The 19,918-nt window shown below is 52.1% G+C and overlaps 1 protein-coding gene across 2 annotated transcripts in view; it reads left to right on the plus strand.

The window, feature by feature from the left end:
- Window positions 1–19,918, plus strand: part of ATP2A3 (ATPase sarcoplasmic/endoplasmic reticulum Ca2+ transporting 3) — a 52,500-nt gene that overhangs the window by 7,480 nt on the left and 25,102 nt on the right. For both annotated transcript variants that reach the window (XM_064677750.1, XM_064677751.1), the window contains exons 2-8: window positions 11,979–11,996; window positions 12,435–12,517; window positions 13,701–13,805; window positions 14,536–14,674; window positions 17,420–17,500; window positions 17,893–17,978; window positions 18,500–18,964. In XM_064677750.1, coding sequence (XP_064533820.1) covers window positions 11,979–11,996; window positions 12,435–12,517; window positions 13,701–13,805; window positions 14,536–14,674; window positions 17,420–17,500; window positions 17,893–17,978; window positions 18,500–18,964 — 977 coding nt within the window. The remainder of the gene's footprint in view (window positions 1–11,978; window positions 11,997–12,434; window positions 12,518–13,700; window positions 13,806–14,535; window positions 14,675–17,419; window positions 17,501–17,892; window positions 17,979–18,499; window positions 18,965–19,918) is intronic.

Genomic DNA, 19,918 nt, shown 5'->3' on the forward strand with positions numbered 1-19,918 from the left:
CTGAGTCGAGCCAGTCATGTTGTGAAAGAAAGGTCGGGTGTGAGTCCAAAGGGTTGCTCTGTTGAAGAGAAGTTGAATTAATCCTTGCCAGCGATGAACCTCGTGTCTATAACTGGTATTTGCTGGTGTTCTGTGGGAAACTCCCAGTTTTTGAGGTTTGGCTGCTCGTTATCACTCTGTAAAAGCCTTTTCTCTTTCTCACCCGCAGAGGTGGCGAGTCCTGAGGTCAGGCTGTGGTTTGGTGGTGATCCCATGTGCTGGCCTGGTCCAACACATCCCCAGGCATCAGGTGCTTCAGGGCATGTGATGGCATCAGTTTGTGACCTGTGGTGGCTGAAATCTGAAATGTTGCACCTCTTGTTGAAGTGTAGACCTATAGTAGCCCTAAATGTAGGTTCCACTGCTCCGATCATCAAAATCCTCCTAAAATTTAAATGTTCAGAAATCTGCTGGATGTGCTGATGCAAGTCCTGGCTTCTACCTTGTGGTCCTACATGAACCCATTTGAGATTTTATATTTTATATATCTATCTATACATATATATATATATAAATATAAACTCCTATCTTATTTGATTTTTTAATGTATGTATCATGTCCCATTTGATATTTTTTATATATATGTGTGTGTGTTCCATTTGAGATTATATATATGTGTATCCCACTCAAGATTACACATATATGCTCCATTTGAGATAATATGTCTTATTTGAGATTTATATATATATATCCCATTTGAGATTTTTTATACATATATCTATCCCATTTGAGATTTTATATATATATATATCCCATTTAAGATTTTAATATATATATATCCCATTTGAGATTTTAATATATATATCCCATTTGAGATTTTATATATATATATCCCATTTGAGATTTTAATATATATATATATCCAATTTGAGATTTTATATATATATATCCCATTTGAGATTTTATATATATATATATCCCATTTGAGATTTTATATATATATATATCCCATTTGAGATTTTATATATTCATGTCCCATTTGAGGTTTTATATATATATATGTTTTATTTGAGATTGTACATATATATATATATAATTTTTTTCCCCCACATTAATATTTGGAAGTTACCTTTGGGCAAAAAGACTCCTCTGTGGGGGAAAACAAACCACAGACAATAAAAAGCTGGTTTTTCCCTATCCAGAGCTGAAGGGTGAAGGCACTCGAGGACGGTGACACTGTGCTGGTGGCCCGGCCCAGCCGCGCTCCAGGGTCCCGTCCCCGTCGGAGGTGCGATGTTTTGGGGAGGAAATCCGCTTCTTGCTCTCGCCTGTCCCCTGTGCCCCTGGGTTCCTGCCCGCGGTATTTTTACTTCGGGTGTTTCCTGCTGTTTAACCACTCCGTGTGTTCTACAGCGGCGCGGGGGGAGGCGGGGAAGGGCCGGGAGTTGATCCGGCCCGAAGGGCTGGGCTGGGTCGGGGGACGCGGGGCAGCCCCGGCGCTCCCGGGATTTCTCCATCCCGCTGAAACCGCCTCCTATGGTCCCCAAAGCCACCGGCCGGGGCTGCGCCGCGCCCAGGAGGGGGTGGGAAAGCTGTTCCTTGTGCAGGGACCCGTCCCCACGGCTGGTCCGTGTCCTCCGTGACGGGATGGATGGCCAAAATGCCTCTTTTTTTTCTTTTTTTTAACTTGTCTTTCTGGAGAAAAACCCCCGGAGTGCTTGCAACCTGTGTTTTTTTGTCTTAGAGATTTGCTTTACTATATGTGTTTGGGGTTTTTTTTGTTTTGTTTGTTTTTTTTTGTTTTGTTTGGGTTTTTTTGTGTTTTTTGTGGTTTTTTTTTTTTTTTTTTTTTTTTTTTTTTAGTTTTTATTTAGTGGTTGTTTTTTTTTTTCTTCTTCTGGTTTGGAAACAGTTTTTCTTGCCGCTTGTCGCTGATAAAAATCAGTTGTTTTTTGGGAAGGGTGTGTGGGTGGGGGAGATTCTCTCTTCTGCTTCCTTTGCCGCGGGGAGCAAAAGCCCAGAGCTCGTCGGGGAGGAACTGAGCCGAGCAGTGGCTCCGGCCCCTCTGGCAGTGGCCGAATCCCCAGGGATTCGCCCTGTGAAACATCGGCTCAGCTGGAGTTTGCCGAGCAGGCACCGCCTGTTCCCGGGAGACGGGCAGCCGGGGTCGGGATAACCCTCCCTTTACCTGCCTGTTTGCACTTTCCTTTTTTTTTTTTTTTTTCCATTTTGCAACCTCCAAGTCAACAGAAGGGCTAATTTAAGGAATATGCGGGGAGCGAGTGGAAAAATAAAACTGAAAAGGGCTGGCTCAGCAGTGCAGGGCGGGAGAGGGGAAGTGATGGAGCCGCGATCCCGGTCGGGAGAGGGGAAGTGATGGAGCTGAGCTCCTGGTCCTCCTGCTCCGGCCACCGCAGAGGGTTCCCCTCGGGTCACCGTGTCCTTTGGAATTCTGCCGTTTTTCTGGGCTTTTCCATGTTTTGGAGACCAGGGATTTTCTCTGCTTCCCTCCAGAGAGGGAGTCCTGCAGTGACCAGGAGGAGATGGGGCTGCTCTGCTGTGCTGGCTCAGGCCTTTTCTGGGGTTCCTCTTCTATTTACAAAAGCCTAATTCACATTATTCTTCCCTTTTTCACCCCTTTGTGACATAAATATATATAGATATCCCTGTATGTATACATATATAAAAGATTTTATTTTTATACACAAGTGTATGTAGATATGCATATATATATATATGTAATATTTCATCCTTATAGACTTGCACACAGATATTGTACATATTTGGAAGGAGATTGTGGAAAAACCCTAGCTGGGACTCATGTTTCCAGGGATCTCTGAGTATCTCACTCCAGGAAAGGATCTGCTTCAATTACACAGAGATGTATGACCTTAGAGAGTTCATCCATGAAAAGTATTAATTGTCCAACTCACCCCTCTTTCCCATCCAGAAGAACAGATCTTTTCTATCCTACAGAAATTTTTTTCTTCTGATATAATCTAAACTAAGGGCAGCGTAGACTTCATTTTCCATGAAAACCCATCCAAGAGGATTGCTGAAAATAGACTGTGCTCTGAGAACAGATACCAGAAAAAGCAAGGGGAGGGGTGGGGGCAGGTCAGCTGGGGCAAGGAGTTCTGTGAAATAAATTAATGGTGATTATCTCAGTTTGAGTTAAAAGCAGCTCTTTAGCACCCTGTGGGTCGGGGGACGCTCTGCCCTGTGGATACACTGGATAGGTTTTATCATCCTGGTTTTATTTACCAGCAGATGGGAGATGGTTTGGGACGAGATGCCACGTTCAAACTTTCAAGTTTCCCACAGGTTTGCCGTGGCAAAGGCATTTCCTCCAGAAAACAAACCAATGGAAAAAGTACTCCAACCCCCTCCCTCCTTTGGCACTTTGAACATGGAGTTGGCTCCCTGCAGCCCCAAGCTTGGGGCAGGGAATCCTTTCACCCCAGTGTGCAAAGCTTGGGTTTTCCTGATCCATAAATACACAGGTGGCAGCAGGATTGATTAAAACATATTGTTTAAAACATAGCAATTAAAATATCAGCTTTTGGAGGGGTCAGAGTGAGCAGATTCCTCATCTTGGCAGGGGAGGGGAGAAGATGCTGTTTGGATTTAAAAGCAGTATCCTGTAGTTCTTTCTTTTCCTTTCTTAACTGATGTTACAGGTTTGGGGCTTCGCTTCAGCAACTTTGGTTACATTTACAATACAACTTATAACTTATTTTTCTTACTCATTTTATTATTTATTGGTTTATTTTCCATGCCATGCAAGTTGATATCCTTGGTGATTGCTTACAGCCTCGTGGAAAATGCTTGTCTCAGTGTAAAGGGATATGGGAGCTGGTCCTCAGGGAGGCAGTTTTGGGGGATGCTGTTCCCCCCACTGAGCACAGCAGGATTTGCTGTGTGCTGAGCAGCATCTCTCCTCCCAGCAGTGAATGCCTCCTCTTTTGCAAAGGCATGCTAGTCTGATTTCCTTACCTGCCTTTTCAGCTCCAATATCCCTTTTTTTTCCTCCCTATTTTTTTAGGGGGAAAAAAAAGAAATCCCAAGCACAGCCCCAGCTTGCTCTTCCCCAAATCTTGCAGAACTCAGCTGAAAGGCACAGCCCAATTTCGGGGCTGACTTTCCTCCCCCGGGGCGTTTGAATCCTCCCAGGGCTGGGCACGTGTCTGAGCTGACCTGGCAGTGGGGGCATCGCTGGGGCTCCTGGCACTGCCACCCCCGCAGCTCCCTGTGGTTGGTTTCCTAAACTGTTTCCCAGCACTGCCAGGAAAATGTTGTGAAGTTTTCTGTCGCCGGGTGTTGGACTCGCTGCCAGCGGCCGGTTTGCGGTGGTGTGTGATGGTCCAGCGTGTCTGGAGGGGGCACAAATCCACCATCACACCTTGCCCTGGCCTGGCTGGGGCTTTTCAGCCACTCTGCTGGCTCAGGGTGGCATCGGGGGCATCTCACCTGGGATGTGGGGAGCAGCCAAGGGCTGCAGCGGAGCCCAAAAGGGTGAGAAAACATTACGGGCCAAAAATTCCCAATTTGCTTGATATTTACAGTGGGAAATCAGGTGAAAAAAAATAAAAAGGCTTAGGGGAATAAAGAAGCAAATAAAATGATATCTCCAGGGTGGAAAAAGAGAGTATATTGAAGTTGGGTTTGTGGCAATTCTGCCAGAAGGTTCCCAAACACGGCAGTGTCCCTCCCTTGGCTTTCCCTGTGGTTATGGAAAGGGTCTACTCGGAGCAGAGGTGGGGAGAAGCTAAAAAACCCCAAAACTAAAAAAAAAAACCACCCCACCTTTAGCTTTATTTTATTCCAGCTCCTGTAGTGGTTGTGGGGTTTTTGGTTTGTTTTCTTCATTTTTCCAAAACTGTTACTATTTAAATGCAGATTTTTAGCTTTTCCACCCGGGAGCCGGAGCTGGAAATTCTTTCCACTGCGTTGGTGCAGGAGGGAACAAACCACTGCTTTTAGTTTGCTCAAATAATCCATCCCTGGCTGGAGCCACAGGTTTCCTCCCTCCCGCTCCCTCCCACTCCCAAAGCGATCCCGAGATCCGCTGCGGGTGCTGATGAGGACAGGGATGAGGGGACACCACTTGCAGTCCCGTTTCCCCCAGTTTTTCCCACAGAATTTCCACAAGGCTGCATTTTTCCAAGCGCCAGGTGGGTGCTGGAGGGCAAGCCTGAGTGGCAGCTTCGTTTTGGGGGGGAAAATGGGTAAAATCTTCTCCCCTTATTTTCCTGGCGTTAAGAAAAGGAGGTGGGATGTTGGCAGGGAACTGATTTGCTTTTCCTTGTGTCATGGGAGGAGGATGCCAGCCAGGGTTTGTGACCCCATGCTGGGACCCCTTGCACCACAGCAGAGGAAAACTTGTGTTGCCCAATGATTCGGGAATGAGCCATTTCCAAGAAAAAAGGAAGGGAAGTTTGAGGTGGGATTGGTGAGATTTTCTTTATTTATTTCACACAGCTTCTTGGACCATTGGTCTGATGCCACACTCCCACCTCTGTTCCTGATTCCCTCTCCCTGGGCAGTGGGATGTGGTGGCTGTGGCTCAGCCTTCAGCATGGGGACATGCTGATGTTGTGGGGAGAAGGAGATGGCATTGGGCTGGATTGGGATGGTTCTTTGCTGCTGCTGAGGGGCACATCCAGGGTAACCGTGTTTATTATTCCCTGACCTGCTGAGATCAGCTCAGCTGGCCAGAAAAGGAACAAATGAGCCTTTCAAGCTTCCCCTCTCCGACTGCAGCAGCGGGGCTGTGGGTGCCTGATGCTTCTGTTCTTCCCTGGACCCTGTCCCTGTCCTGGAGGGGCCGGTGGTGCTGGGCTGGGTTCAGTACTGGTGGGTTTGGAAGAGCAGCGGGAGGGCAGGACGAGCAGTTGGCCCAGAGCCCTGTCTGCCACGGGAAGCCTTGTGACCCAAACCAGAAATTTTTGGGGCTGGTTTTATTGCCAGCCATTGACGGCGTCCAGGTGCCAGCGAGGAAAATGGTTGGATCATTTTACCCTAAAACATGGCCTGGAAAGCAGCAAGGGTGTTTCTGGCCCTTAAACCTCTGCTATCCGTCCTCATGTGTTGCTCACCCGCCCCAGGCTGCTGCCATCCCCTGTGCTTCCTCTGGCCTGAATTTGCTTATTTTGGGGACCGTGGATCCCCCAGCCAGGAGGATTTGGGGCTTTTGCAAAGTGCAGAGCAGGGCTTGAGCAGGGATGAGTGCCGGGGAGTTACGGGAACAGCAAAGTGCTGGTGTTTGCCGTGGGAGGGGGGTTGTACCTCATTCCTTTTATCTTCCTGATGCCTTTTGAAGCAGCCCCAGTGAGAGGCTGTCACTGGTGTAACCAAACCTCACCTGGCACACAGGAAAAAGCAGCTGTGAGGCAGTAGGCAAATAAGGTGCTGGGGCTGGAGTTGCCTCCCCCACCCACAGCACACCCAGAGCCACCACTTCCTTCGCTCCAGAGGGGAAGGCACAGGAGGAAAATCACCCCTGGCTTTGGGACCAGCACCTTGGGGGTGCTGGAGGACATGGGAAGGGCTAGATCCTCTGGGAGCGGGTTGTGGTGCAAAGCAAAGCTTGGCTGTGGTCACCCAGCACAGGGATGGGGATGGATGCCACATCCACTGACAGGGGGCAGGGTTAGATGGGATACTGGGAAGAAATTCTTCCCTGTGAATGTGATGAGGCCCTGGCACAGGTGAGAAGCTGTGGCTGCCCCATCCCTGGAACTGTTCAAGGCCAGCTTAGACGGGGCTTGGAGCAACCTGGGCTGGTGGAAGGTGTCCCTGCCCATGGCAGGGTGTTGGAACAGGATGATCTTTAAGATCCCTTCTGACCCAAACCATTATGTGATTCTTTGCCCCCAGTGCTGTGCCTGCACTCAAAAGGTGCTTTTTAATGCAGGGTTAATTCCTATTTTCCTCAGGTTGCAGGGGCTCCCATGGCACACACTGCAGCTGTGCCTGCCCAGGGATGAGATTTCCACGTGTGGGTGGTTGGGGTCAGTCACCCCTCTGCCGTGGGGGTGCCCCGGGGCTGTCCCTTACCCTGCTGGGATCCAGATGGCTGCCTGGCTGCTGGGGTTTAACGTATGGGGCTTTTTGGTAAAAGGCTAATTCAGCTTTGGGGGGATGTGTTTGCTCCCCATCTTGGTGCAATAACACGTGGCAGCTTTGGCTCCAGCAGGCAGAGGGGTGCCAGGGCAGGCAGGGGTTGAGGGAGATTTGGGCAGAAGCTGAAGCAGGCACAGCACATCCCTTGAGCTGCACCCTGAAGGTCCTGCTCTTCCCAAGTGGAGCCACCTCCTGCCCCAGTGTGTGGCTGGAGCCCAGGTGAGGCAGGAGGTGCAGGACAGGCCCCAGGGGTGCAGCGGCGTTCGGGAAGCTCAGGCGTGGAGCTGTACATAAACCATGTGGGTTAATTTAAGTCATCCACAGCCAGGCACTTAGATAACTGCGTTTTGTCCTCCGGGAACATCAGGGAGCATGAGCACCATTTGGCTTTGAGTGTTTGTCATCCTAGATAACACTAAAACACCCAGGGTTAATTCGCTGGTTTTCGCACTCGTGCAGCTCCAGTGCCACCGTGCAGGGTGAGGAGCAGCCTCACACCTCCATCCCTGGGTGGGATTTACACCGGGCACGTGCTGGGCTGAGTGTGTGTGCTAAAACACCCCGGCAAAGCCTGTCCTGGTGGTGCAATCCAGCAGTTTTGTGGAGCGCTGGTGGTGTGTGGTGCTGGCTGTCACCAGGGATGAGGCAGAGCAGACGTCCCTCCAGGATGGGATCCTTCCCGTGCAGCCGGCCCTGGGAAAGGCAGCCAGTTAAAATAACAGTTTATCCTGCCTGGTGTCTTTCAGGATGGTGGAAAGATCCCAGAGCAGCCCTGCCTGGGTTCCTGCTTTATGTCATGGAGCAGGAGCTGCTCTCCCAGCTGGGGTTGTTTTAGGGTTTTTCTTACTCTTTTCACTGCTTTCTTCCTGCCTGTCAGCAAAGTCTGGGAATCGGATGCGTCCCTTATTTTGCACATCCATTTCCCTTTCCTTGCATATGGGAAAAGAAATTAAAGGCAGGAAAAAAAAGTAAAATGAGTTCATAACGTAGAAATATAGCTTCAAGGGAGTTACTTGGAGCAGAAAGCTTGGCCTGGGTGTGATGCTCATCATTATCCTCTCACTGGGCACCATGCCGGTACCCTTCCCACATCACTTGGGGCAGAAGTGTTTCCCGTAAGGGAAATCTGATTTTATCCCAAGGAAGCTCCTGAAATAGTGGGGGAAAATGGTATTTCAGTGTTCACCCTGCAAGATGTTTGCTGTTCTGGGTCACACCAGGGTTTGCATTGCTGTGCACTGGCTCTGGAGAGTGTCACCTCGTGCCTCCGTTTCCCCCATAGCAGAGGGGGATGCGATAACCGGGCGTGCGATGGAGAAACACTGTCTGCTGTAGGGCTGTGCTGCTCCAGGGAGTTTTGATCCTGTTACAGCAGGAGAAACTCAAACATTTCCTTAAAGCGCCCCCAATGCCACCCTGTCCCAGTCTGAGTGTTTGCTTTGGCCGGGGAAGCGGGGCCGGGTCTCCCTGGGGGCACGGAGGCTGTCACAGTGCCCGGGGGCTCTCGCGCCACCTCGCTCGTGGGTGGCACCCGTGTTTATTTACCTTTTCATCACCTGATTACCGTGCCCTGCCATGTTGCAGGCGCCAGCCCGTGGGCTGCCAGCCCTGTTTGAGTTGGCAGGAGCTGGAGATTAACCTCCTGCTAAAATAGCCCGACGCCAGCCCCACGTCTGCCCGGGGTGGCCGGGCTGGTTGCGTGCCCTCAGAGCATCTTGTATTGATCTCTTGCAGCCCAGCATGGGCCAATGGCACCATGTGATGGCACAGCGAGGAAAGATGTTGTGACGTGACAAGCTCAGAGCAAGTTGTGAGTGTTCAGCAGTCCCTGGAGCTGTGTTTTGTGCCCCCACAAGGCAAAGCCCTGTGGGGTGGTGGAGCTGGGGCTGCCTCAGTAATCTGGAGGGGACCATGCTCTTCTGCTGGTGGGAATGGGCCTGTGACATCCAGGCACCTATTGCCCTCTTGGGGTATTTCCACTTTCTTGGCTCTGCTCTCCAGAGGTGTGATGCAGAAGAGCAGGAGCAGAGGAATTGCAGATTTTGGGATACTCTGAGCAACCACCATCACTTTCTACCCTTGGTGGTGTCACTGCATTTGTGTTGCAGTATCGGGGAGCCCAGGGCAGGATCTCCCTGCTGAGCCCTGAGCCACTGGCCAAAGAAAGGGGCTATTCAGGTGCCAGCCAGGACTTTCCATTTCAGCCAGTTTGCACTCACCACGTTGTCCGAAGGGAATTGCAGATTTGGAATTTTGCTGGTTCCCTGCCTGCGGCTTGCGGTGGGTCTCCCGGACAGATGGGACATGGCACCAGCTCTGCTGCCCTGCCTGGTGCCACGGGGCTGACTCACACTGAACTTGTGTTTTGATGAGTAGCAAACCCTCTTATTTCTAGTGAGACTTTGGAAGTGAGAGGCGTCAGCCCCAAACCTTCCTGTTTTCTGGTGGGTTTTGATCGACTCAGACCCCAAAATTTGGGTTTATTGGGACTTTCTGCCTTATTTCTTTCGGTATTTGTTGCAAAATGGGCACTGAGCTGCTACGTGGTGGTGGAAGGAGTCGCTGATGGAAGGGAACTGCCTGATTCTCACAGTACACAAAACTGGGGTTTTTTGGGAGGTGCCCACAGCAGCGTTGCTGCATTGGGGTGACAGCAGTGGTGTTGCTGTCCCCGGCGGTGTCTCGGCTGGCTGCCCCAGCGCACGTGTTTCCTGAGTTCACAGAAACCTGTTTTCGTGCTTTAATCAAGATCTCATGCAAAGTCCCAGCTCTGCAAGGGGCACCGCTGCCGCTCGTCATGCAAACACCGTGTGGGAGAAGCACTGGGAGGACCCCACCGCGTTTTGGGCGGCTGCTCGGGGTGGAAATTCACCCTTCAGGCACCTCAGTGGGCCAAGAGCTGTGGGAGCCCCAACCGCCTCCCCCGGGGCACCCGCCTGCCCCCAGCCCTCTCACCTCACACCTTGGCACCCTCAAAAGTGGAGCCTGGATGGAAATAGCAGCAGCAGATCTCGTCTACTTTTAATTTCGGTGGCTCTCTGGGCTGGGGAGAGGAAGCCGGGGGTGGAGAGGAGCTGGCTGGGAGAGGGACAAGAGCCACCCTCCTCTGACACCCTCTCTGGAGCGATTTGAAACGCTGAAGCTGCTCCAAGATTATATATATAATCTTTGCTATAAGAATAATTATAGACATTACGTCCCAGCCTGTTTTTTAGGATAGCAGGGAATCAGAGTAGCCTTATCTAGGAGGACGTGGGTTTAAAACAACTCCTAGTGAGTGTGTCTGTGAGCACTGAGGAGCTGGTGCAGTTTGAAGTGTAAACATGGCCAGGCTTCTTGTTTTCACTGGTTTGTTCAGTGAAGGTGGGTTTGGTTTGGTTTTTTTTTTTCATTTCTCTGAATGAAAATAGGTGATGGAAAACAGCCGAGAAGGTTTCACTTCCTGCTCTTGCTCAGGGCTCCCCACTGGAGGTGCTTGGAGACAGCCCCATGTTTCATCCCATGATGGGACACCTTGAACTTCATGTGGTCCCTTATTCCCTCCCAGAAACAAAAATAGTTGGAGAAACATCTTGTTCTATCATGGAATTATACAATCATTGAGGTCAGACCTCCAAGATCATTGAGTCCAACCATTAAACCAGCACTGCCACCTGCCTCTTGCCACCCTGTGGGGTGCAGAACTAGGCTGAGGGATTTGGGGCTGTTCAGCCTGGAGAAGAGAAGCCTTCAAGGAGTGCCTAAAGGGCTCCAAGAGAGCTGGAAAGGGGCTTTAGACAAGGGCCTGGAGTGACAGGACAAGGGAGAATGGCTTCCCTCTGCCAGAGAGCAGGGTTAGATGGGATACTAAGGAAGAAGTTCTTCCCTGGCAGGGTGGGGAGGCTCTGGCACAGGTTTCCCAGAGAAGCTGTGGCTGCCCCATCCCTGGAAGTGTCCAAGGCCAGGTTGGACGGGGCTTGGAGCAACCTGGGCTAGTGGAAGGTGTCCCTGCCCATGGCAGAGGGGTTGGAGTGAGATGGTCTTTAAGGTCCCTCCAACCCAAACCACTCCCTGATTCTAGTGGGTGCAAATGGACACAAGCACCCATCAGCTGCCAAAACCAGGGGGGTCACTCCTGAGCCCTCCCTGCAAGCAGAACCTTACAGTGCTGCCCAGGTGAGGATGCAGGAGTGATTCCCTTGTGGATAGCAGGGTTTGTGCTTTGCCCAGTGGCTGTGGGACCCCACGGTGCACGTGGTGTGTGAAGGTAATGGTCCCTCATGGGGATGTGGGAATCTTGAGGAGACCAGTGGGTGTTTGGGAGCCCTTGGGGTTTTTTCAGGTTGTGCAGGTGACTGAACTCGGGTTTGCCTGGGAGCAGAGTGAATGGAGGCTCTGCACCCACCGAGGTGGATTCAGGAGGATGGCTTCGAGCAGCTGAGCATCAGCTTTGGAGTCCTTTCCTAGAGCACTGCAGGCTGTAAAGTGCAGCTGATTAAGAGGAAATGTGGTCTGAAAGTTATGGTCCCCAGCGGGGCTGTACTGGGTTTCTGGCAGGGCATTTTATGGGATGGTTGGACTTCTGTGTCCTGGATTTGGAGAGGGCAGCTGCTGAGGAGTATTTTTTTAGGCAGGCTGAGTGCAGGAATAAATGCTGCTGGAGCCACTTGCAGCAGGGAAATGATGTTTCCAGGGCTGCTTACTTGGTGTTGGACTGAGAACAAGCTGCCTTGATGTGGGAATATGTGCAAAACAAGTTGCATTTTGGGGTACTGAGTGGAATGCTGGGCATAGGGGGAGAGATTACTCGTCAAAGCCCAAACCATTAATTAATCTTTTATTTTTGTCATTTTTTGCTACGTTGCACTCCTTGTGCTGTTGATGAAAACCCACAGAGCTCCCTGCAGAAGAAGGTAAGTCATGGGCTGGAGGTGAGAGGACATGCCTTGAGTGTGGGTGGAGGGTGCTGGGGACAAGGAAGGGGGAATCTTTGGGGTCTTTTAGTCCTGGCTTTAATCCCAGAGAAAGCTGGGCTGACAGCAGAGCTTTTCTGTGGTGGCGAGGCTGCCTCTGTGAGTAGAAATACAGGAGGATTTGGTTTCCATAGTTAAAAACAGACATAGTAAAACCAGGGCAACGCCAGAAATGGAAGCCTTTTAATATTAGAGGGAACCCCCCCACTGCAGGGCTGGATGTCCTCACCAGTGCCCATGGCCAAGGGGCACTGGAGCAGGCCTGAGGCAAGCAGGGAGTGGGTCCTGTGTGTCTTAGGGCCTCAGTGGTCTAAATTATCTGTCTTCTGGGGTTTCTTTTGAGCACTGACTGTGCCTGGCTTCGTGTTTTCCCACCAGGAAAGTCCCTCTGGGAGTTGGTGCTGGAGCAGTTTGAAGACCTCCTCGTCCGCATCCTTTTGATGGCAGCTTTTCTGTCCTTTGTAAGTACCCTGGGCTCGAGGTGGGCAACTTCCAGGGCACTTACAGTCCCAGGTGGCATCCAAACAGCAAAGGAACTGGGAGAATGTGCCTGTGGGATGAAGGAGATGCAGCAGCAGTGCAGTGGTTTCTTGGGCATAATGACAATGTCACTAAGTTTGCTTAAAGAGGGGACTGGAGGATTTTTCTCTAATGCTGATCCATCCAAAAGTGGTATAAAACAACTCCCCAGGCTTCTTTCTGTTCACCCAAGGCTGTTCCAGGCTGATGATTTGAGCCTGATTTGCAGTGCCCCAGTACTGAGCTGTCAGCTCAGTTTTGCCCACAATCTACTTTGGGAGCAACTCTGCGTGAGGAGACGTTTCCCACTGAGCTGCTGGAGAGTGACTGATTTTCTGAGCGCAGTCAGGCTGTTTGGCAGTGGGATGGCAAAGCTGAGACTCCTGTTCCCTCCTTTCAGATATGACTCATGGGTACATAAGGAGGGAGGCTGGTCCCTTGTGGGGTTTAAAACATTCCCAAAACAACATGCAGTGAGGTGAATGCAGATAAAGCAGGAGTGAAGCCCTGTGCCAGAGGTCCTTGTGCCGCTGCCCCTGCAGAGCAGAGAGGTGTTGCTGTGTTGACACAGCACAGGTCCACGAGCAGTTAAATGGAGTGGAAATATTTATGTGTGTGCTTCATTCGTGTTATGGTATGAGGTCTTTGTGGGATGGAGAGGGGGCTCAGGGTGGTAGAATCCAGGAGGTCAGTCCCTGCTCTGCAGAGCTGCTCTTGCTGCATCCATTACTCAGGTGGCATCACTTGCCTTCTGCCCAGGAGGGGCTGCACTGCTGCCTGGTCTCCCCACTCGTCTGCTCATGGCCTTGGTGTCCTCGTGGGTGCACTACACAAAAATGGATGCTTTCCTGGTGCAAGCACTCCTCCAGGCATTGCATGGCTGTTTTCTCCAGCCCTGCTTGTTTGATGCCTTAGGTTATCCCAGCAGAGGAGTGGAGGCACCTGAGTTAAGCACCAGCACTGGGATATGGCAATTCCATACTTTACCCAAGCCATGTGGGTCTGGCCACCTCCAGGTTGTCTTCTCTCCAGCAAACAACACATGTTGGCTCTTGAATTAAAATGTTCCATTTTTAAAATGTTGGTCCTATTTGAACCCTGCTGTGCTCCTTCTCTTGCCACCAGATCCTGGCCTGGTTTGAGGAAGGAGAGGAGACCACGACGGCGTTTGTGGAGCCCATTGTCATCATTATGATCCTGATCGCCAACGCCGTGGTGGGCGTGTGGCAGGTGAGGCTCAGCCCCCTGGCACCCCCAGCTCTCTGCTCCACAGGGCTGAGACACTTCATTCAGAGGCCTGGTTGCTTCCTGCCACTGGATACTCATCTCCCAAAGGCTCAGTTTTCATGTTGACCATGCTGCCCCTGCACAGGTGCTCAGTTGTTGGCTGCCTCTTGTCTTGTTCCTTCAGTCTTTCTTTGGCAACTTTTGCAGTTTGAAGCCTGTATTGCACTTACCCGGGCAAACACTGCTTGTGTCCTGGCCAGGGCCAAATGCATTTGCCAAGGAAAGCTTTTTGCCCCCTCCACCAGAAAGCCATGGTGGCTGCTGCCCCTCACCTCGCTGTGTCCCTCCTGGGGGATGAGCAAATGCCTCAGCCAGGGATGCTTCTCTCTTGTATGTATTCACTTTAAAGCCATTTATTTATCTGCAGCTTGATCTGAGGTGGGGTTGCTGGATGGGAAAAATACAATTGGGTGGGATATGCTGCTTCTCAAACCAGGAATGAGAAAATCAAGCCCAAAGGGCCATGCACTGTCCAGGATCTGGTCTGATTTAAGCCAGTGGGGAACATTTCGCAGCAGCTGAAGAAGACACGGCCCTTGCCCCATCCACAGTGCAAGTGGATTCCAAACCTGGGGCTGGGGTTTGGGTGCTCCTGTCTTTGCACTGGGTGGGGAAGGAGCCTTCTGGCACCAGCAACTCCACCACCACCAGCTCTGCTCCTCTCTGCTTGCAGGAGAGAAACGCCGAGAGTGCCATCGAGGCCTTGAAGGAGTACGAGCCCGAGATGGGGAAGGTGATCCGGGCTGACCGCAGCGGGGTGCAGCGGATCCGCGCCCGGGACATTGTCCCCGGGGACATCGTGGAGGTGGCAGGTAGGGTGCCATCACCTCAGGGCACAGGGTCGGATGGGGAGGTGGTACTGGCTGGGCGGGCCCCAAAACTGAGGCTTATCAGTCTGTCAAGGCTTCGCCCTGAACATGGGGCAGTGGAGAGCAGCAGAAAAGGGATAAAAGAAAAAAAAGGAGCGTACATTTCTGACGCAGGTTTTGTGTCTCGGGAGGGTTTCCCCATTTTCTGGAAGAACTGGAAGAACTTTTAATTTTCCTCTCTCTGGAAGTGGCTCTTCCACACACGTCCCCGGCCGAGGCGTGGGTGAAGGGCTGGAGCTGGGTGCTCTGCCGTTCAGTGCTGTGTGGGAAGGCTTCCTTGGGAACTGGGGCTGCTTATCCAGGGAGGGTGAGAAGCAGAGAGGAACAGCTGTAGGGGCCTTTTGCCTCCCTGGTTGGATTTTACGCCCCAGCCCTTCTGTCGGGGTTGTTCATTCAGCAGAGGATTCCTGGGGATCTGCCGCCTGCCCCACCGGAGCCGAGGAGGATGCATTCCAATTATCCCATTTTGTTTGTTCCTTAAACGATGCTGTAAATCCCCAGAGCCACAAAACTAATCCTCTCCTTTCCTCCTCGTGGCCCTGCTGGTGGAAACATGCTGCAATCCCTCCTGCACCCAGCCAGCTCGCTGTTATTTATGTCTTCCAGTTGGGATTCAGCTGGAAGATGAACACAAAAATAATGCAGGGAGGATCAAGCGGAGGAGAGCTGGCCAGATCCTCAGCTGGGCAAGCTGGCGGTGCTCCCAAACCAGCTCCAGCAATGCACTCCAGCTGCTGACCTGGCCTTCAGTTAAATTAATGAATTATTAATTAAATCCTGCCATCTTTCCCCAAATCAAGTGCACACAGCCCAATACTACTTTTTAATGGCACAATCAGCATCGCGACCGGGAGGGAAAGAGCTGAGCTCTCTGGAGGCGTTTGCAAATTATTAGCAAATTAATTAGCAAATTGTGGGTTGAGGAGCTTATGGCAAGTGGGGAGGATGCTGTCGGGTGCCTGATAGGAAAGCACACCTGGAGCAAAAGCTTTGAACATGCGGTGGGCATCCAGGTGACACCCTGGGGACAGTGTGACAGCGCAGCAGGAGGGACTGGCTGCTGTTTGTTTGCATGTGCAAATGAAATAAATTTGGCAGCAGGGAGCAGGAAACCTGCTGTGTTAAGGCGGGGAGGGGAGGGTGTTTGGAAGTTGGCAGGCTGCTTAAACCCAGCTGGGTTTTGCCCTTTGGTAACAAGGCCGTGGAGGTGAGTCCTAGCGCAGGCAGCTTTTGCCTTTCCCAAAAAGTGCAGGCAGGGCATCACTGTGGGAGCTCCATTGGTTGCTGCACCCCCTGCCTGCTCCTGCAGTGCTTGGGCGATGCCAGTGGCTGTGGCCACCTGTTTTCCTCTCTTTCCCTCGTTTTTTGGCGTGGGGGACACTTGCAGTGCTCAGGGGATCAGCCTGTGGGCAGTAGCTGGTAATGGCAGTGCCAGGTCCATACCAGGACATCTGCCCACCTCCTGGGATGCTATGTCTTCCCTGGAGCAGGTGCCACCCCCACGGCTCTGCTGTCCCTGGGTGTTGCAGAGTCTTCCTCTGCAGGTTTAGCTCATGTTTGCAAACCCTCCTGCCTTTCCCAGGGAAAAAGTGGAGCTCTTTTCTCCCTTTAGCATGATCCAGCTCCCTTGAACAGATGCAAAGTCTGAGTCTGTGCATGAAGTGAGTATTTTGGGGGGGCTGTGGGTACCTGTGCTTAGCACCCCTGAGCTCAGCCCCCCCCCAAATCGGTGTGAGGAGGAGCAGGGCAGGTCTGGCCGGGTGGCAGATGTTGCACGTTGCATCCCGGAGCGCTGGGATCTGCAGCTGGAATAACTGGCTGGGTGGTGGAGCAGTGCCAGTCCCCTCCTGCTGCTCGGGGGGGGGGTGGTTTATGAGCCCGAGGAGGAAGTACTCGTTAAAGTCTGGGATTTGGGAGGGTTGTTAGCAGCCAAGCCAGCGGTGTTGTGTAAGTGGTGTGAGGGGCTGCGAGCCAGGGCTCGCTCAGCCTCAGTATTTCCGAAGTGTCGGAGCACGGTTGTGTCCAGCCGATAACAGAGCAGGGGCAAGAGCCAGGAGGAAGAAACCTAGGAAGAAAGCTGCTGGGAAAAGCAGCTTTAAATTGGTTTTTTAAGGAAGAACTTGTGCCTCAGAGGGTGGTGTTGAGCGGCTGGCAGTGGATGGAGAGGCTTTCACCTGTGCCCACTGTGCCGTGCCAGGAGACACAGGGATGGCTGTTTGTCTTGGACACAGAAGATCTTCCACTGTCAACAGCTTCCAGTCAGCCCAGAGAACTCTGAAACAGGGTTAAAACTGGTATTTTAGGAAGCTTGGGCTGCTCCAGCATGGGGATGTTTTGGGTTTTTTGCAGGGAAGAGGCAAGATGAGAGTGCAGGGAATAGGAGAGATGTGGTTGTGGAAGAGCAGGCGACACTGGGCAGCAGCCAGGCTCTGCCTAGGATTGGCTGGGGGAGGCTTATAAATTATAGACAGACAAAAATATGCTTTAATTAAGCTTTAAATGCAGAAAGGAGGTATCCTGGGACAGGACCCTGCTTTGCCAGGGGCTGGACGCCTCGTTGCTGCAGGCTGGGTGCTGCCATGCACCTGCACATGGTGGGTCTCCATTTGGGGTTTGCTATCCCTGTTCCTGGGCTGGCAGGTGCTGCCAGTCCCACCTGATGGGGTTGCTCTGCTCTTGCCCTTGCAGTTGGTGACAAGGTGCCAGCGGACATCCGGGTCATCGAGATCCGTTCCACCACCCTGCGGGTCGACCAGTCCATCCTCACAGGTGCGTGTGGGCACGGTGGAGCAGGGGCAGCTTCCTTCTGCCATCCTCCTGGAGGCAGCTTTTGGGACTGACAGTGGGATAAGTGCTTTGCTGGGGTGGGAAACGGGTGGGAGAGCAAGATTTAGATGCTGCTGGGACCTCTCCAGGCCCTCAAAGTCGCAGCACAGGTGAGATGCGGTCGGTGCTTGGGCATCCCTCCTGCAAAACACAAAGCCTGGGGCTTTCCTGTGTGACACGTGGGGTTTGACATCCCCCTGAGGGATGTTTGGATGGTTTGGTGATGAAGTGCTGCTCTAGAATGCTGTGGGAGTTGTGATCCAGGCTTATACGGTGTTGAGTGGAGGCTGGAGAGGAAACATGGATGGTCCATCTGTCCCCTCTTGTCTCTGCAGGGGAGTCTGTGTCGGTGATCAAACATGCTGACCCCATCCCTGACCCTCGGGCTGTCAACCAGGACAAGAAGAACATGCTTTTCTCTGTAAGTCACTTACGCTCATCCCCACCTCTCCCGTGGTTTTCAAGGTGAAGAGGCTGATGGACATGGGAGATGTCTGAGCAGTAAAAGGGAGTGCATGCATGAGAAGGACCTGAATTCATTAAAAGAGCCCCAAATCCATAAAAATAAGAAGCTGCTTCATTAGAACTTCATTTTGGCTGTGGCACATGATGCCCTTAAATACTGTAGGCAATTAAAACAGGTTTTCTGTCAAGTAGGGTGGATGAGGAAAAGGTTTGTGGTTGAGCCTGGAGCTATTGAAAGTTTGGGTTTCCTCCTTGCTCGTGCTCTTCTCAGGCAGAAGTCAAGTCCTCAAGGGGTGAGAGCTCTCAGGAGGGATCTCCTGCTCTTCAGGGTGGGTCTATATAAAACCCCAGGATGTCCCATTTTTTCCCTTAACCAAGATCTCATGTTCTCCTTTCACATCAAGTGACCCATTTCCCTGCTCAGGCTGAGAGGTTTCATTCCCACATATCCACTCCGGCCCTTTCCTTCCCTCCCAGGGCACCAACATCGCAGCTGGGAAGGCCGTGGGGGTCGTCATTGCCACGGGGGTGTACACCGAGATCGGGAAGATCCGAAACCAGATGGTGGAGACCGAGCCCGAGAAGACACCCTTGCAGCAGAAGCTGGACGAGTTCAGCCAGCAGCTCTCCAAGGTGATCTTCCTGGTGTGCATCGCCGTCTGGGTCATCAACATCAGCCACTTCAGCGACCCCGTCCACGGCGGCTCCTGGTTCCGGGGGGCCATCTACTACTTCAAGATTTCGGTGGCGCTGGCGGTGGCCGCCATTCCCGAGGGCCTCCCGGCCGTCATCACCACCTGCCTGGCGCTGGGCACGCGCCGCATGGCCAAGAAAAACGCCATCGTCCGGAGCCTGCCCTCGGTGGAGACCCTGGGCTGCACCTCCGTCATCTGCTCCGACAAGACCGGCACCCTCACCACCAACCAGATGTCCGTCTGCCGGGTGAGTGCCGGGGGCCTGCGGGGTCTGCAGGTGCAGTGGGGATGCTCTGAAGCCCCTGAGGACTCTGAGCTGCTCCGTCCCCGTCCTGGGGTGATGGGCTTTGCTGCCCATGACTCGTGTCGTGTTAGGAATGGGAAGGTGAGCAGGGAGGGTGGTTTATGGGAAGCCCCGAGGTTCCTCACTGCATGACCAGGGTCAGTAAGGATCAGGGCTTCTCTTGGTGTGGTGGTAATTAGAAAACCTGGTTTCTGTCAGCACACCGGTGTAGAGGTGCCGTGTTGCAGAGTTATTTCAGGGGTTCCTCTCCATGGAGCGTTTCCTCCTGCTGGAATGTGGTGTTGAGACAGACACCTGGAGATGCCAATGCAGTCAGTCTCCTCTTCTTCTCTTGCTCTTTCCTCCCCTGTTTTTAAGTAAACTAGTGAGAAATTCTGGGCCGTGCAAAATTACAAAGCCAGGATGCAGGAAAAGCATTTCTGATGGAGGGAGCCCTGGGGTGGTTTGGTGAAGAGAGTGAAAGCTCCAGATCTGCCAGAGAGCTTTGCTCCCATGTGCCTGACTGGGTGGAGAGGTGACTTGTTAGGAAAGCCTGAACCATCTGAGTATTTCTCAGTTTCCCCATTAATCCACAAGTGTCAGGAAATCTTTTTTCATGGCCTTGGCGTGCCGGTTTTATTGGAGAAACTTGGAAAATGTGTTGCTGTGGGAAAAAATGGACCTGGCCACCGTCCCTCCTCTCTGACACTCGGGTAGCCTGGTGGGAAGCTGTGACAGTGCTGCAAGCTGGCCATGGGCTTTGGCCACTGGTTTGCTCAGCACAAACTCCAAATGACTGGAAATGTCTGGTATTTCTGCCCTGTAAGTGATTTGGAACGAGACAGGGCTGGAATGAGGCAGTGACCAAGCTGCCCATGTCTTGCACAAGGAGGAGGCTCCCACCAGCCCCATTTTCTG

Source organism: Pseudopipra pipra, chromosome 21, assembly GCF_036250125.1.
Source record: "Pseudopipra pipra isolate bDixPip1 chromosome 21, bDixPip1.hap1, whole genome shotgun sequence".
Taxonomy (NCBI): domain Eukaryota; kingdom Metazoa; phylum Chordata; class Aves; order Passeriformes; family Pipridae; genus Pseudopipra; species Pseudopipra pipra.